The 18,371-nt window shown below is 40.6% G+C and overlaps 1 protein-coding gene and 1 pseudogene across 1 annotated transcript in view; both read right to left on the minus strand.

Annotated features, from left to right (window-relative positions):
• The window catches only part of LOC102186716 (zinc finger protein 160-like), a 43,728-nt gene extending 32,278 nt beyond the window's left edge, over positions 1 to 11,450 (minus strand). The window contains 5 exon segments of the mRNA XM_018063214.1: positions 1,324 to 1,919; positions 5,030 to 5,091; positions 6,620 to 8,040; positions 10,030 to 10,088; positions 11,329 to 11,450. Coding sequence (XP_017918703.1) covers positions 1,324 to 1,919; positions 5,030 to 5,091; positions 6,620 to 8,040; positions 10,030 to 10,088; positions 11,329 to 11,402 — 2,212 coding nt within the window. The 5' untranslated portion in view covers positions 11,403 to 11,450.
• Positions 1,257 to 1,841, minus strand: LOC102185303 (annotated as a pseudogene).

The raw sequence follows: 18,371 nt of genomic DNA on the forward strand, positions 1-18,371 counted from the left end.
AATGCTCACTGATGGTGTTTGTAGATATTTTTATCTTTTGGAGTGGCAAAAAAGTTCATTTGGGTTTTCTAAAAGCTAATATAAAATAATCCAAATGAACTTTCTGGCAAACTCAATATATCCCATGTAATATGATACTAAATTTATATATAATTTTAAATCTTATTTGCCAAACACAAAAGAAGTTTGAGATTACTTTCATGGTAATAGAGTAATTGCTATGAAATGTCTATGACATAATGAAAATATTTTTTCTAAATATCTCCTGTAAAATTATGCAGTCATGAAGAAGCATAATGAAGTGTTACATCATCTATACATCAAAATTAAGTATTAATAAATAAAATAATAAATGAAATGTTCTCCAAGTAACAGCCAAAGTCTTGGCATTTTAAGGATATGATTACATTAGCTAAGAATGTCAACACAGGGTCTTACCCTGGTGGTCCAGAATATCAAAAGTTTTGGTATATCAAAAGTCATGCTAACATTCCATGCACATCTACCTACTAAAATCGTATTACATTATTTGGCTGCAAAGAAAAAAATTAAACCAATGAAGAATGATGTCAGACGGATAGCAGAAAACTAAACAGGCACTCATTAACCCATGAGGAACTCAATATACAATAAACAAACAAAAAAGCCTTTGGGAAAACTCTACAAATGAGTAAAGCCTCACTACCTGTCCAGAAAACATTGAGCCTACAAGTGTAGGAAAAGTTCATGACAATTTGCTGGCCTCATGACAATCTGAAGTAATTGAATTACAGCTGAGCTATTTCAAATCCCAAAAGATGATGCCCCATATGTGGAACAGGGAACAGTGCTTTCCAGTACCTTGAAAGTGCTGTTTAAGTTCTTGTCTGAAACAGCTTTAAGATAAAAGCTTGTATTTGCGTGGGCCACTTACACCTAAAACTGATATTTCCTCCTAACAAGCTGAAAACAATTTTAATAAAAGCAATAAAACTGTTCTTTTCTATTAACGTGCTGTGCTTAGTCATTCAGTCGTGTCCCACTGTTTGAGACCCCATGGACTACAGCCTGCCAGGCTCCTCTGTCCATGGGGATTCTCCAAGAAAGAATGCTGGAGGGTTGCCATGCCCTCCTCCAGGGGATCTTCCCAACCCAAGGATCAAACCCAGGTCTCCCACATTGCAGGTGGATTCTTTTTTTTTTTCAAATCAAGAGTTTTTATTGTCTCTTTAAAAGATCACAACTGAGTCAATAGAACCATCTGCTATCTTGTTTCTGCAGCAGGATCACTGAGATCTTATTCATCAGCCTGCTGAATTGTTCCTTTTTCAGAAACATAGATACCATCCAAAAATTTTCTGATATCCTTAACTGTGGTGGCTTGCTGAATCAAAGCAGCTGAATTTGACACAAGTTCAATGTCATTTCCTTCAAGAATCAACTCATCTTTCTGGGCTTGACACACTGAACAGGCAACCCTGCATATGTATTTTTCACCCCCAAAATTTCGGATTTCCACAAGAGAACCATTCTCCTGAATAACAACGTTGATGGGGAAGTGGGCATACACCGACCTCATCTTGTAAAGGAAGCCCAGTGTAACACCCTTGATCATGTTCTGTACATCACTACAGATTGTGTGAACAGTAGCCAGTTCCTTTCTGTTTCCCCACCATTTGTCAACATGGAGCCTCTTCTTTTTCTTTCCAAGGAGACTGAGTTCTACGTTGATGTGACTGACGTCCCTCCGCAGGGTGCCTCTGGGGCCCTTCACAATAACTGTCCATCCCTTCAAGTTAATGTCAACATTTTCTGGGATGTCGACAGTCTGATTGCTGAGAATGGTCTTCATTCTCACAGTAGATGCGGCAAAGAAAGAGCTGCAGGTGGATTCCTTACCAACTGAGCCACCAGGGAAGGCCTTTCTATCACCAAATACTCTGTTTTAAAAATTCCATTTAGCACCGGTGCACACAGGCCAAGTTTTCACATTAAAACTATTTCTGTACACCATCCTAAGAATTTAATGGTGCACTCTGCTTCTGTAATAAAAGTACCCAGGTGGAATAAACGTGTGTTGATGAAATGAACATGATTCATTCAAGTTTATGAAGAATAAATTTTAATTAAAACAGGAATAAAAAAGATAGCAAAAGGTAATGGCAGCCATTAAATGTCAATCATACACATATATCACTGCAGATGGTGACTGCAGCCATGAAATTAAGACGTTTACTCCTTGGCAGGAAAGTTATGGCCAACCTAGACAGCATATTACGAAGCAGAGACATTATTTTGCCAACAAAGGTCCGTCTAGTCAAGGCTATGGTTTTTCCAGTAGTCATGTATGCATGTGAGAGTTGGACTATAAAGAAAGCTGAGTGCGGAAGAAGTGATGCTTTTGAACTATGGTGTTGGAGAAGACTCTTGAGAGTTCCTTGGACTGCAAGGAGATCCAACCAGTCCATCCTAAAGGAGATCAGTCCTGGGTATTCATTGGAAGGACTGATGTTGAACCTGAAATTCCAATACTTTGGCCACGTGATGGGAAGAGCTGACTCATTGGAAAAGACCCTGATGCTGGGAAAGGTCGGGGGCAGGAGGAGAAGGGGACGACAGAGGATAAGATGGTTGAATGACATCAATGACTCAATGGACGAGTTTGGGTGGACTCCGGGAGTTGGTGATGGACAGGGAGGCCTGGCGTGCTGCAGTTCATGGGGTTGCAAAGTCAGACATGACTGAGCGACTGAACACATACATATAGGATTCTGGCACTTTGGATTACATTTTTCTTTCACAGAAACTGCCCTCTTTTTAATTTCAAAGAGCAAGAGTAATTTTTCATTAATCACATGTATAGAACAGCTATTCCTAAGCAATGGAGAATGTTACCAACTTTCCATGTGTATTGTTGCTACCATATAATCACTATTAGCTTTTCACTTTCTTCCCATGTAAAGTCCAGTCCATTAAGGTCCTGCTGATCTTTTCATAGTGATTGGCAGATGCTTCTGTCTGATGATTCATTGTGACCTATCTCCAAAGGGCACCCTTGAATAATAAGCATGGCTAATCATGTCATATTTTTATATTACTTCTTCTCCCTCTCTGATGCTAATTCACACAATATTCAATTGGATAATTTAAAATCCTTCCTTTTTTAGGAAATAAGGATATGCATCATCCACACTGAATGAAGTTAGCCCCCTCATTTTATCGATTTCTTCTCAGACCATCATAAAAAAGCTGTAATGAATGCATAAGATCAACAGTCTTCAAACTTCAGGTAGAAAGGTATAAACAGTTCAAAAAGCCTCTGGTAATTACATATTTATAGATAATGGGCCATCTCCACATGTCCTTCTTTCTCTCACATAGCAAATATGTCATTACTTTTGACATATTGTCACTTGCAATGATTCTGCACTGTAATAATCTCAGACTTATCTCGGAGAAATGAGCTCTTCCTCATAGCTCAGTAGCAGAGAATCTGCCTGCAACGCAAGAGATGTAGGTGCAATACCGGGGTCAGGAAAACACCCTGGAGGAGAAAATGGTAACCCACTCCAGTATTCTTGCCTGGGAAATCCCATGGAAAGAGGAGCCTGGAGGGCTACACTACAAGGGGTCACAAGAGTCAAGACACAACTCAGTGATTAAACCACTACCACCACAATCTAGGAGAAATAACTTATTTACTCCTAGTATTAAATTTTCCAATATGTACTCTGCTGAGAGAATTACTCAAAAAACTTACCATCATCATCACACTTGAAAGGATTCTCTGCAATATAAGTTCTTCAGTGAATGCTGAGGATGCACTAGTTTCCATAGTTGGTAAATTTCTAGTTTCTGCACTGTATAGGTGCACTTATTACAAAAGGTGTGGATACTGGATGAAAATTTGTACAGTACTCATTACATTTGAAAAGTTCCTCTCCAGAGTAAGTCCTGTGTTTCAGAGTAGACTGTCTATCTTCTGGTACAAGCCTTAGCACGGGTATTGCTTTGTGTGGTTTCTATGAAAGATGTATATTGAGATGTCTAGTGCATTGCGAGACCTGCATAGAGCCTCTCCTCATGGATTTGAAGTGTTTCTCCTCAATTGCCGGGAGTCAGCATGGGGAATCCCACCCGTGGCAAAGGTCATGAGGAAGAGGCCTGATAGGCAAAGGTGAGATCAGGCCTCGAGGAAACCCCCCTGGGCCTTCTTGAGCATCTACCCCCAAACCAGAATCTGTCTGTCTTATTTTATGACTTTCACCAACGTTTTTGACATTAACAAGGGAGCTATCCCCGACCACCTTTCTCTGGAAAAGGTTAACTTAGAGCTCCAATTAACAGTCTCCTGCATATAAAAGGAGTGTTTCAGCTCAAACTACCCCTTTGCTGGCTCTCTAACTTGCCTTACCCGGACTTTTACAACTATGCATGTGATTGTTTACAGCCCCCAACTGTGAGAGGCACGGGAAGCCTAAAACATAGAGCCTTTCAAAGAGTTAAAAGCTGTTAGAATAGTGCTGGTGTGAGATTTCACTGTTGAGCCAATGCTTGCTGCCAAGTTCCCATATCCCTTATCCACTGTGCATCTGGGAATACATTTGTTAACATAGTTAGAAAGTAAGAAAAACAAGCGTAGCCTTGAAACTAACTACATCAGACTTTTGAGCTAATTGGTTCTTTGTTGTAACTCGCTGCACCTTTGCTTCGTGAAAATATAACTCTGATACTTTCTGAGGCTAACATAGATTAGAAATATAAAGAAAAAACATTTCAAGGGAACATAAGTTTTCTGGTTGAGCAGCCTTTATTAAAAGAGGGTCTTAAAATGTTCATGGGCCTCCAAGGCCAGAAGATAATGTACACATCATCTGTGGGAAAGGTGTAAAAGCCCTTTTGAAAATAAAGCTATGGGGCCTCACTCACCGAAACAGCTTGGTCTCCCCGTATCAATCATTCTCTCTCTCTCCCTCTCACTCTTTTTCAGGCTGATCCCTTGGAGCATAGAGGCTCCCTGTGTTCACTTAACTGCCCAGGTTTCTAAGACCTGAACGGGAAGACGGTCTGCGTCTTCACCCCCTCGGGAGACCAGGAGGGCAACTGCGGCCTCTATGAACGGGGCAAACTTCTTGTCTCGGAGTTTTATTGGCTTTCTATGTAAACCAAGGAATATCAGCCTCTTTCTCCACTAATTTTCCTACTACACTATTCTCTTCTAATCTCTTTTCTAATTAAATAGTCCTTTCTAAGACGCCGACTCCGTACCCCCTTCGAATTCCCTGGATCCACCGGGGCTGGACCGTGGCACTCAATGGACTGTCTGATGTTGCCTAATTCTTGAATTCAACACAAAGGTTTTGTCAAGCTCATTGCATTTATAAGGTGTCACTCCACTATGTCTTTTTTTTTAATTAAAAAAAATTAAACTTTTTATTTTTGGCTGTGCTGAATCTTTGTTGCTGCACGGGCTTTTCTTTAGTTGCAGCCAATGGGGGCTACCCTTGAGTTGCAGTATGCAGGCCTCTCATGTTGGGAGCACAGGCTCTAGGGTGTGCGGGCTTTGGTAGTTGCGGTGCACAGGCTCAACAGTTGTAGCGCATGGGCTTAGTTGTTCTGAGGCATGTGGGATCTTCCTGATCAGGGATCGAACCCATGTCTACTGCACTGACAGGCATATTCATTACCACTGAGCCACTAGGGAAGCCCCGTGTCCCATTTTCTGACCTTTGGGTAAAATCCTTGCCACACACATTACATTTCTGTATCTTCTCTCCAGGATTAATACGCTGATATCTAGTGACAAAGGAGTAATAATGTGAAACTTTGCCACAGTCATTGTATTTTAAAAGCTTTGCAAAATTCAATACACTTGTAATGTTCTGTACAGTGCAGATTACTTGATTATTGGTGAAAAGTGAGACCCAAGTAAGAGTTTTTTCTAGTGTTCACCCCAACTGTGAGGTAATTTTGAGAATGAATTCTTTGGTGATTGAATTCCTTGTCTAAAACACATTTATCACATTTCCCTCCAAAAGGACCTTTCAAAAGAAGAGGTGGACACCTGCTAAAACCATTTCTTAAATTTCCTCACAGATTACCTAACAGGAAGTTAGACTTGAGAGTACACCAAAGGATTTGTCACACTCATTTTATTAATAAAGTTTCTCTCCACTATGATTCTTCGGTCAACTTTAAAGTACAAATTTTGACTTAAGTTTTAGAGACAGTTATAAAATTTCTACAATTTCTATCCAGTACAGATTTTTTTATAATAAATGAAGCTGTGCCACTCATGAATGTACACAAGTTTCTCCCCACCATGAATTTCCCATGACTTTAAAATGTCAGTATTAAATGAAGATCTTCCCACATATATCCATTAACTTGGTTTACTATCGTATTGATTCCCTGATGTGTAGTAAGGTTTGAGGTCTGAGTAAAGGCTTTTCATTACTTACTGCCTTTGAAAGGTTTCTCTCCATTATGAATTCTCTGATGAACTGAAAGGTCTGAATTTTGACTACTGACTTCATCACATTCCTCACAATACTATAATTCTTCTCCAGGCTCATTTCTCAGGTGCTGAGTAAGGGTTGACCTGTGATGAAAAATTTTGCCACACTTAACTACATTTCTAAGACTGCTCTCCTGTATGAATTTTCTGATGATGTCTAAGGTGTACTTTCTGACTAAAGACCTTGCCACAATCATTACATTTGTAAGGTTTCTCTCCAGTATGGACTCTCTGATGTCTTGCACAGTTTGAATGACAACAAAAGACTCTGTGACATACATCACACTTATATGATTTCTTTTCCCTATGGACTAATTTATGCTGAGTGAGGGCTGAGTTCTGATTAAAGCTTTTGTCACACTTGTTACATTTGTAAGGTTTCTCTCCAGTATGAATTCTCTGATGAATTTCAAGGTTTGATTTTTGATTGAAGGCCTTGCCACATTCATCACATTTGTAAGGTTTCTCTCCAGTATGAATTCTCTTATGTCTTGGAATGCTGGAATCATGATGGAACATTTTGTCACACAGATCACATTTATATAATTTCCCTTCCGTGTGGATTAACTGATGTCTACGAAATTTTGTGCTGTAATGGAAGGACTTTCCACACTCATTACATTTATAAGATTTCTCTTCAGTATGATTTCTCTGATGAAACACAAGGATTGCCTTTTCCCTAAAGACCGGGCCACACTCATTACACCTGTAGGGTTTCTCTCCAGAATGAATTCTCTGATGACATGTAAGGGTTGCTTTTTGACTAAAGACCTGGCCACACTCATTGCATTTGTAAGGTTTCTCTCTAGTGTGAATTTTCAAGTGATTTGTAAGGTCTGTTTTTTGACCAAAGAGCTTGCCACACTCATTACATCTGTGAGGTTTTTCTCCAGTATGAATTCTCTGATGATTTGCAAGGTATGAATTTCAACTAAAGACTTTTTCACATACATCACATTTATGTAATTTCTCCTCTGTATGGATGACCTGATGTCTACTGAGGTTTGATCTCTAAAGAAAGATTTTGCCATCCTCACCACATTTGTAAAGTCTTTCCCTCTGTGCTTCCTGGTTTTGTGTCATTATTAAAGGAGTCATGTAATTACTCCCATATGTATCAGAAATGTTCATTTCTACACTAGAAGAAGTTCTCTGAACCAGTGAAAATGGGGCGCAACTATTGAGAATCTTGTGAGCTTGAATGAATTCATCAGTTTTGTCTTCACTTTTAAAAATATACAGTTCATCCTGAAAGCTTAAGGCAAGCCAATTTTCAATAGGCTTGATTCTGGCAACACTTTTATCATGTTGATCTTTATTACCAGTGAGATTTTCATTATGGGTTATAAGTATTCCTTTGTAATTTTCTTCCTCATCTTTCTGCTTAGACTGGAAGTTGTATATATTTTCCTGAATGACCCTAAGATAAAAACGGTCCATTTCATTCCTTTCAGGTCTTCCCAGTATCCATGACTGGAATACCTCTCCTCTATCAGAGTTTGTCTTCAGTTGTAATTTCTTGACCACAGGTGTGTAAGAGATATCTACAAGATATAACGAACTGTATACATTCAATTCATTTAAATTTGTAAATAAATGTTTGTTAAACGCACTGTAATATACCAAAAGTAATACTTATGTCAAGCAGTCATGAAGCTCCCCAACCATGATCATAGAATTTGTAGCAATAAGAAAGTAATGATTCTTTACTACAATGAAAGCGATCAAAGGTAATTCTAATAATTTTAGGGCACCCTAGTTTCAAATAACCTATCACAAAAACAGGTACATTGGAAAAACTTCCGTTATCTATTAAAGAAAGTGTACTTTTCAACCATTAACACCAAAGTGCATACCAATTATACGTAAATATTATGGTCTTCTTTAAGTGAAGCGAAAAGAATATTAAACCATATATATATATTCTGCCTAATTATTACACATGAATAAATGAAAAAGAACATAAAATATATTCTATAACTAAATAATCCAAAACTAGATTATCTAATGAATACCCTAAATGAGTGGTGGTTCAGAATTGAGAAAGAAATACAGCACTGTGAAAATGAAGAATTTGATAAAATAGTTTTTGAAAAGGCTAAATATTTTTCTAAGTACCTTGCCTATATCTGTATACCCATGAAGTAGCATAAAACATTCTGAAAACCATCATCTGTAAATCAAAATTAAATGCATTAAATATCAACAAATGAAACATTCTTTAGTTATATGAAGAGCCAGTAAATAGAGCAATTCCACACATATGCAGGAACTTTAAATATATAGTTTATTGGCTCCAAATTATATGTAATTAAGAGTGAGCAACATGTAAATTTATTTAATTAGGTTCAGACATAATATTGTTAAAAAGTTTCCCAGATGGCTCAGTGGTAAAGAATTCGCCTGCCAATGCAGGAGAAACAGGAGATATGGGTTTGATTGCTGGGTTGGGAAGATCTCCTGGAGGAGGAAATGGCAACCCACTCCAGTATCCTTGGCTGGAGAATCCCATGGACACAGAAGCCTGGTGGGATATAGTCCAGGGAGTCACAAATACAGGGACATGATTGAGCGACTGAACATGCATGCACAATATTGCTAAAAACAAAGGGCAAAAGAAAGAGATACAAGACATAATGCAGACAAAGTGGTACTATAATAAATGTAACAGGATACTTATTTTTTTTTCATATAAAAGTAACTTTTGAGTCTTTCAGTTCACTTCACTTCAGTTCAGTTGCTCAGTCGTGTCCGACTCTTTGCGACCCCATTTATCTCAGCACGCCAGGCCTCCCTGTCCATCACCAATTCCCGGAGTTTACTCATATCCAGTCTTTAGAAACACACTATTCTCTGCCATCTAATTCTACTTATTCATTGTTAAAAGCATGCAGAAGATAATCACAATTCTTCAAGTAAGGTAAGTAGATTCAGGGCTTTACATACATGACCTCAGTTGACAAATAGTTAAGAGAAAGATGTGAATCTGAACCTACAGACAGACAAAATATTCTTTTTTTTTTTTAGGCTGTACCACACGACTTCCAGGATCTTAGTTCCCTGATCAGGGATTGAACCAGGGACATCAGCAGGCAAATTGCAGAATTCTTACCACTGGACTGCCAGGGAATTCCCAAGACAACATATTATTAGTATGACTCCCCATTCGAGTAGTCCACCAGACTAAGGTATCAAAACAATTCAGTGAAGAACAGATTTTGAAAAACTGGTGCCTATCCAAAGAATATTCACAGTGGGAAAATGAAAGGATCTCTATCTGAACTTTACATGTGTACAAATAATAGCTCCAATTTAAAAGTTTTGGCTATTATGAAAAATCTTCTACTGAACATTTTTTACAAGATGTTTATACGGATAAATGTTTTCAAATCTCTTGGGTATACCTGTAAAAGCAACACTGCTGGGTGTGATATTGTCATTTATAAGAAACAGGGATGTGGTCATTCAGATGAGAAATTCATTAATTCCACTCACACCTTCTTTGGCTAAATTCATGTTCATTAAGGCCTTACCTTGATGGAAGGAGACTGAGAAATTAGGGAAACCCATGGCTTTGGGTGCATAAAGAATGCTAGAAACACAATGGCAAAAAAAAAAAAAAATTAGAAAATGGGCAAAATGAGAAAGACTTTTCACTAAAGCTGGAATATAGAGTAAAAGTAGGAAAAAGAAAATATTTTCAACATCACTAACCAGCAAGTATGGGACCTTCACATTTTCTGTTTCTTCCATGTACACCCCCTACTACCTTCAGAGTTCATAGAAAACTAAGAGTCTCCACTACCCACTGGAGATGATCATTATGAACTTGTAATTGTGGAAAGTGGCAACTGGGAACAAAGTTTTTCAAAACCATTCTCAGCGCACCAAGTGTGCACCGCCAATGCACTAGAGTTGAACTGATATTACATTTCCAGGAGATGGTATATCAAAATCACAAAACGTATCTCAGAGACAGGCTATCTCCCTCCCAGCCAACAGTTCCAGTAGCAGGACGGCATCAGATAAGTACTTTGCTGAAGCAAGAGAGTCTATAAGAGGAAAAACGAGTAAATGCTCACATCTCAAACATGCATGTCTCCTGGATCAAGACCAACCCACTGGCAAAGACGAGGAGGAATGATTCTGAAAACGACAGAGACTGTGCAGGGAAGCTACAGGTCCTGAACACCACAATAACCCCTGACAACTACTACTATAATTTCATGTATGCTCACTGATGGTGGTTGTGGATTTATCTATGTAGCATTTAATCTGATGGTAAATTTATCTATGATTTCATGTCAGTCCCCACAGCCCCATGCTCTGCCTCTTGCTACAATACGATCAACAGAAATTTCTACACATAAGAAAGAAATGTGATTTACTGTGGCTTTTCCAGAATCATTGTTCTTTATCTTGCTAAAGACTGAGGACACAATGGAGGGGTCAAGGAAAACATTTCAGAAATTTACCTTCTGCTGGCCTCCTTCAGAATACACAGGGAACAGTATACAATGCAGAAACGTAGCTCACTTTCTAGAATGGCTAACTCAAAACGCACATGAGTAGAAAACAGGACAGTGGGACTGTTAAAGTTTGTCATTGAGCTTTAAATATAGAGTGAGTTCTGAAATAACTGTATCACGAAGTGGGTAGATTTTCTGAGGAAGTTAGGTTGAAGTTCCTGATGCCACATCCTGAAGCTTTTCATGTCTGAGCCAACAGGGCTTTGAGTCAGTCAAGCAAGGCAGGGGTTCCCAGGAGGCAAAGAGGGGAAATGCAGAGATACCCTAGAGCAGATCCCCACTTCAAAGAGAAGTGATCCTCACCCACAGAGAGTAGGTTCCTGTAGGTCTCCAGCATCACGTCCCTGTACAAAGTCCTCTGAGCAGAGTCCAGGCATTCCCACTCCTCCTGAGAGAACTCTATGTTCACATGAGCGGATGTCAACGATCCCTGAAATGAAAATATATTTCACCAAAGGGCTCTGAGGAGAGTTCTTATTCTCATGGAAAATAAGAAGAGGAGAGAGGGATAAGGATCAATTCAGTTGCAGCATGTATTCTGACAGATCTATGCGAAGGGATTTGGAGCAAATTGTGTATCTCTAATTTTAATTCCTCATACTTTTTCACATAATTATAATGTCCTCCAATCAATGCGGATTTTTCATACTTGTAGACAACACATGAAATACACACAAATAAAAGCCAGCCATGGGTGGTCTAGGCTGAAGTAGCATCTGAATGAAAATAAAAACACAACATACCAAAATTTATGATATGCACTCAGAGCTGTACTAAAGGGGAAGTTCACATTGCTAAAAGCTTACAACAAGTAGTAGAAAGGGGCAGCTTGACACTACTGTTCAAAACACTAATGAACATCTCTGCCAGAGACATTAGACAAGAAAAAATTCAAAGTTATCCCTGTACAAAGTCAAGAGTAAAATCACCTGTTTTTGTAGGTGACAAGAGTTTCCATGTAGAAACCAAAAAGATTCCAAAATAAAACTACTACCTTAAAAAACAACTTTACAAAAGTCACAGCCAAAAAAAAAAAAAAAAAAAAGCACACAAAAAATCAATTGCATTTCTATACACAATGAACAATACCAACAGAAAATTAGAGAACAATCCTATTTACTATGGGCTTCCCTGATAGCTCAATTGGTAAAGAATCTGCCTGCATTGCAGAAGACCCTGGTTTGATTCCTGGGTCTGGAAGATCTGCTGGAGAAGGGACAGGCTACCCACTCCAGTGTTCTTGGGCTTCCCTTGTGGGTCAGCTGGTAAAGAATCTGCCTGCAATGAGGGAGACCTGGATTCGATCCCGGGGTTAGGAAGATCCCCTGGAGAAGGGAAAGGCTACCCACTCCAGTATTCTGGCCTGGAGAATTCCATGGACTGTATAGTCCATGGGGTCGCAAAGAGTCAGACACAACTAAGCAACTTTCACTTCACTTTAACTTCCTATTTACTATAGCATCAAAAGGGGTAGAATACTTTGGAACAAATGAATCAAGGAGGTGAAAGACTTGTACACTGAAAACTAGTAAATGTTCTTAAAGAAGTCCACGGAGATAGAAATAAACAAAAAGACAGCCATACTCATGGATTTGAAGATGTAATATTCTTAAAATGACCACATTACCAGTGTTCTAGAGATTCAATGGAATCGATATCAAAATTTCAATGGCAATTTTTGCAGTAATAGAAAACAAAAATCATACTAAAGTTCATAGGGAATCTCAAGTGAAGTGAAGTGAAGTCGCTCAGTCCTGTCTGACTCTTTGCGACCCCATGGACTGTAGCCTACTATGCTCCTCTGTCCATGGGATTTTCCAGGCATGAGTACTAGGGAGGGTTGCCATTTCCTTCTCCAGAGGATCTTCCTGACCCAGGGATCGAACCCAGGTCTCCCACACTGTAGGCAGACACTTTACCATCTGAGCCACCAGGGAATCTCAAGGGACCCCAAAGGGCCAAAATACTCTTGAAAAAGAAGATGGAGGTCATCGTTGTGAGATTTCAAGACATATTACAAAGTAATCAAGATGATGTGGTATTGGCATAAACAAAGATACATCAGCCAATGAAGCAGATTAGAGTACCAGAAACAGGAAATATTATGGCGGCCCAGTGGTTAGAACTCCCTGTTAGTGCTGAGGGCCCGGATTCGGTCCCTGGTCAACGAACAAAGATCTCACAAGCTAAGAGTTGCAGCAGAAAAAAGAAAAAACAGAATATCAGAAATAATTCTTGATAAATATGAAAAATGTATTGACATGGATGCCACACAAAGAAGGATGGTCTGTCTCAATAATGAATGGTGCTGACGGCATAGGAAACAATAAACAAAACAAAAAGACAACCCACAGATTGGGAGGAAATTCAGAGCCCAGAAATGGGATCGAACAGTGTCACAGCGAATGGCCTCAGAGAAATTCACAAACCGAAGAGAAATGATCAAAAGAAAGAGAGAAAGAATCAGCAACCAGTCCCTCTAGGTCTGAACTTAACGGGGCTGGGACGGCAGTGGGGAGTTTAGATGCGCAGTCACTCACAAGACCCTAAGGAGGAAGTAAGACAGGCCTCGCAGGGCGGTATTTCACCAGAAAGGAAAAATTCACCCTTCCTTGTACGATCTTCACTCCTCGCCCTCCACTTCCAGGTCCTTTCAAAAAACGCCGGCGCGGGGTCAGAAGCAGGACTTCCGGGGTCGGGGGCAGGGCGGAGCGCTTCCGGCGAGGGGCGGGGCGGGCAAGGAGCGGGACGGGGCGGAGCGAGGAGAGCGCTCGGGTCTGCGTTCGCAGGGAAGAGGGCGGGGCAGGGGGCGGTCCGCAAGGTGCTTTTCAGTAAACTGACAGTGCTTAGTAGAAGTTACTGCCTGTAGCAGTTTTAAGGTGCAACAACAGCTGGAAATGGCAAGCCACTCCAGTACTCTTGCCTGGAAAATCCCATGGACGGAGGGGCTTGGTGGGCTACACAGTCCATGGAGTCGTGAAGAGTTGGACACGACTAAGCGACTTCACCGCCATCACCACTACTTTCCCCATCCCCGCCACCATGGAAAAATTGTCTTCCAAGAAACAGGTCTCTGGTGCCAAAAAGGTTCTCTGTGCAACTGAATGAATCCATAGTGCTGTCACTTATGTGAGGGGCTTACAGGTTCCACTTCTATGTGTGTAAGTTTTGGAAATGACTTCTATGCCTGGACAATTCATTGACTTGATGTGTGTGTGTTAGTCACTGGGTCTTGTCGGACTCTGCGACCCCATGAACTATAGTTCACAAGGCTCCTCTGTCCGTGGGATACTCCAGGCAAGAATACTGGAGTGGATTGCCATTCCCTTCTTGAGAGGATCTCCTCCACTCAGGGATCTAACCCTGGTCTCCTGCATTATAGGCAGATTCTTTAACATCTGAGGTACGAGGAAAGCTTCATTGCCTTGACAGCTGGAAAATATGTAGACAAGAGTGCTACTGCTGTATTCACTATCCTATTTGCTTTAAATAATCAAAAAGAACTGTCATCAGTCTGTTTCACTGATGCTTTGCCTTCCTTACAAGAACTCAGAGGAGACATACATCATTCTGATTTTGCCTTTGTAGGCATAGTTTTATGCCCATGGAGGCAGAGCTAGAAAACAAGTGATTAGGAATCTTTCCTCGTTTCAAAGAAATTTCAGCTTCACAATGATCGTTTACCTCATTGGTCAAAGAACTTTTAGTGTCACCACATGGCCCTTTCCAGCTTAGCAAGGAGGCATCCGGTGCAATAGCAAACAACTCTTGTGGCATATGGAGAAATGCCTCTGTGGAAGTAGGGATCTCATTTTAAGAAAAGTAAAGAACATGCATATTGGTTACAGCAAATTTTGTCTGACAGTTCATGTCAGGCAACTCATGTCAATGAGCTGGTGTGACATCAAGAGCCCAGTGGCCTGTGTACCACAGTGTGGGTGGAGTATGCTCTGCAGTTGCGATCGGGGGCTACCCTGGCACTCCTGGGTGTGTGATTGGGGAAGTAGGTGCGGGACACGACGGCACCCAGTTTTCTGTGTCAAAAGGCTGTGTCTTGACAATGCACTCTTTGGAGCTGTTGGAGCTGAGAATAAACGCAGGAAACTGCCTTTGTTTGGGGGAAAGAGAGGGGAGATTATGGAGATATCAGCTGAGACTTTTTACTTGCATAATTTGCATACAATAAAATGCAGTTCTATTAAGAGTACCATACAGTAGGATTTAGTATGTTTCCAATATTGTCCAACCACAATAATGTCATCATACATCAGTTCAGTTCAGTTTCTCAGTCATGTCAGACTCTTTGTGACCCCATGAACCGCAGCATGCCAGGCCACCCCCTAAAAACAAAAACAAAACCCCTTTGCCTGTCAGCAGTTATTCTGCATTCTATCTGTAGCCACAAGCAAACATTACTTTCTGTCTCTATAGATATGGCTATTCTGGACATTTCATATAAATTAAGTCATATAATATGTGGCCTTGGACTTCCCTGGCTGTCTAGTAGTTAAGATTCTGGCTTCCACTGACTGGGGAATGGGTTCCACCCTCGGTCTGGGAACTAAGATCCCAAAATGCTGCACTGTGTGGCCAAAAAAAAAAAAGAAAAAAGAAAGCCTTATTTCTCCCTTCTTTTGCTTAACATAATGTTTTCATAGTGCCATCCATGTTGGAACTTTTATCATTGCCTCATACGTTTCTATTGAGAAGTAGCAACGTTCCACAGTTTTGTTTACCTTGTCATCATTTGATGGAGTTTTGGGTTCTTTCCACATTTTGGCTATTATAAAAAATACTTCTATCAAAAATTTCTTACAAGATGTTCATGTGGGTAAATTGCTTCAAATGTCTTCGGGGTATTTGTAAAAGTGGAAATGCTAGGTGTGACACAGTGATGGGTAAGAATTGTGGATTTTGCTATTCAGATGAGTAAAGAACTACTTCCATACAAAGATATTTAGCAAAATTGGTCTCATGGTCTAGCCTTGATGCAGAGACTGAGAAATTAGGGGAGGACATACAGGTGCATTGGAGAAGGCAATGGCACCCTGCTCCAGTACTCTTGCCTGGAAAATCCCATGGGCAGAGGAGCCTGGTAGGCTGCAGTCCATGGGGTTGCGAAGAGTTGGACACGACTGAGCAACTTCACTTTCACTTTTCACTTTCATGCATTGGAGAAGGAAATGGCAACCCACTCCAGTGTTCTTGCCTGGAGAATCCCAGGGATGGGGGAGCTTGGTGGGCTGCCGTCTATGGGGTCGCAGAGTCAGACACGACTGAAGTGACTTAGCAGCAGCAGCAGTATACAGCTGCATGTTCACTTAAGTCACTCAGTTGTTTCCGACTCTTTGCGACTCCATGGACTGCAGGACGCCAGGCCCATCACCAACTCCCGGAATTTACTCAAAACTCACGTCCATTGAGTTGGTGGCCATCCAGTCATCTCATCCCCTGTTGTCCCCTTCTCCTCCCACCTTCAATCTTTCCCTGCATCAGGGTCTTTTCAAATGAGTCAGTTCTTCTCATCAGGTGGCCAAAAGTATTGAGTTTCAGCTTCAGCATCAGACTTTTCAATGAATATTCAGGACTGATTTCCTTCAGAATGGACGGGTTGGATCTCCTTGCAGTCCAAGGGACTCTCAAGAGTCTTCTCCAACACCACAGCTCAAAAGCATCTATTCTTCAGCATTCAGCTTTCTTTGTAGTCCAACTCTCACATCCATACATGACCACTGGAAAAACCATAGCTTTGACTAGATGGACTTTTGTTGGCAAAGTCATGTCTATGCTTTTTAATATGCTGTCTAGGTTGGTCATAGCTTTTCTTCCAAGGAGCAAGCGTCTTAATTTCATGACAGCAGTCACCATCTGCAGTGATTTTGGAGCCCTCATAAATAAAGTCTGTCACTGTTTCCACTGTTTCCCCATCTATTTCCCAAGAAGTGATGGGACCGGATGCCATGATTTTAGTTTTCTGAATGTTGAGTTTTAAGCCAAATTTTTCACTCTCCTCTTTCACTTTCATCAAGAGGCTCTTTAATTCTTCACTTTCTGCCATAAGGGTGGTGTCATCTGCATATCTGAGATTATTGATATTTCTTGATTCCAGCTTGTGCTTCATCCAGTCCAGCATTTCCCATGATGTACTCTACATATAAGTTAAATAAGCAGGGTGACAATATACAGGCTTGATGTACTCCTATTCCCGTTTGGAACCAGTCTGTTGTTCCACATCCAGTTCTAACTGTTGCTCTTGACCTGCATACAGATGTCTCAGGAAGCAGGTCAGGTGGTCTGGTATTCCCATCTCTTTAAGATTTTTCTGCAGTTTGTTGTGATCCACACAAAGGCTTTGGCATAGTCAATAAAGCAGATGTTTTTCTGGAACTCTTTAGCTTTTTCAGTGATTCAACAGATGTCAGCAATTTGATCTCTCGTTCTTCTGCATTTTCTAAATCCAGCTGAACATCTGGAAGTTCACGGTTCACATCCTATTGAAGCCTGGCTTGGAGACTTTTGAGCATTACTTTGCTAGCATGTGAGAGGAGTGGAATTCCACTCCAGTATTCTGGTCTGGAGAATTCCATGGACTTCTTATCACAGACAGAGCAGAAAGGAAACAAAGCTATAAGCTGAAAAGCCCTGAGGTACTAATTTTAGCTTCTCATTTGCATAACTGGGCAGAGTGGCCACGGGGCACATGGAATATTATACTCTCAAGATAAACCATCAGAGAAAGTTGACAAATCTGTTCCTAACATCTTTTTCCCGTTACCTTTTTCTGTTCTTGAGGTAGAAATATGAAATTCAGAAATTCTCATTTCTTATTAATATTATGGTGGTTGTTTAAGACAACTAGCTTATATTTGGAAAAAACGTGAGATTTTTGTTTCCATAAAAATTAGACAAAATCTGAAAATTAGAAGGGTTTTGCCTCTTAGCATTCACCCTTCTTAGTCATACAAAAGTCATGTTACTGCAAGAAACGTGAAGACTAAGTGCTCATGCTCACAGAGGTAGAAAGGACAGAGGATCCATCCCCCCACCACCCAGCACATTCTGGACTTCTTTTTAAGTGAGAATGATAAACCTCCTACTTCATTTAGTGAAGTCACTCAGTGTGTCCGACTCTTTGTGACCCCATGGACTATAGCCTGCCAGGCTCCTCCATCTATGGGATTTTCCAGGCAAGAATACTGGAGTGGGTTGCCATTTCCTTCTCCAGGGGATCTTCCTGACCCAAGGATCAAACCCAAGTCTCCCGCACTTCAGGCAGACTCTTTACTGTCTGAGTCACCAGGGAAGTCCCTAAAAAATTAATACCGGAGTGGGTAGCCTTTCCCTTC

Source organism: Capra hircus, chromosome 18 (assembly GCF_001704415.2).
Source record: "Capra hircus breed San Clemente chromosome 18, ASM170441v1, whole genome shotgun sequence".
Lineage (NCBI taxonomy): Eukaryota > Metazoa > Chordata > Mammalia > Artiodactyla > Bovidae > Capra > Capra hircus.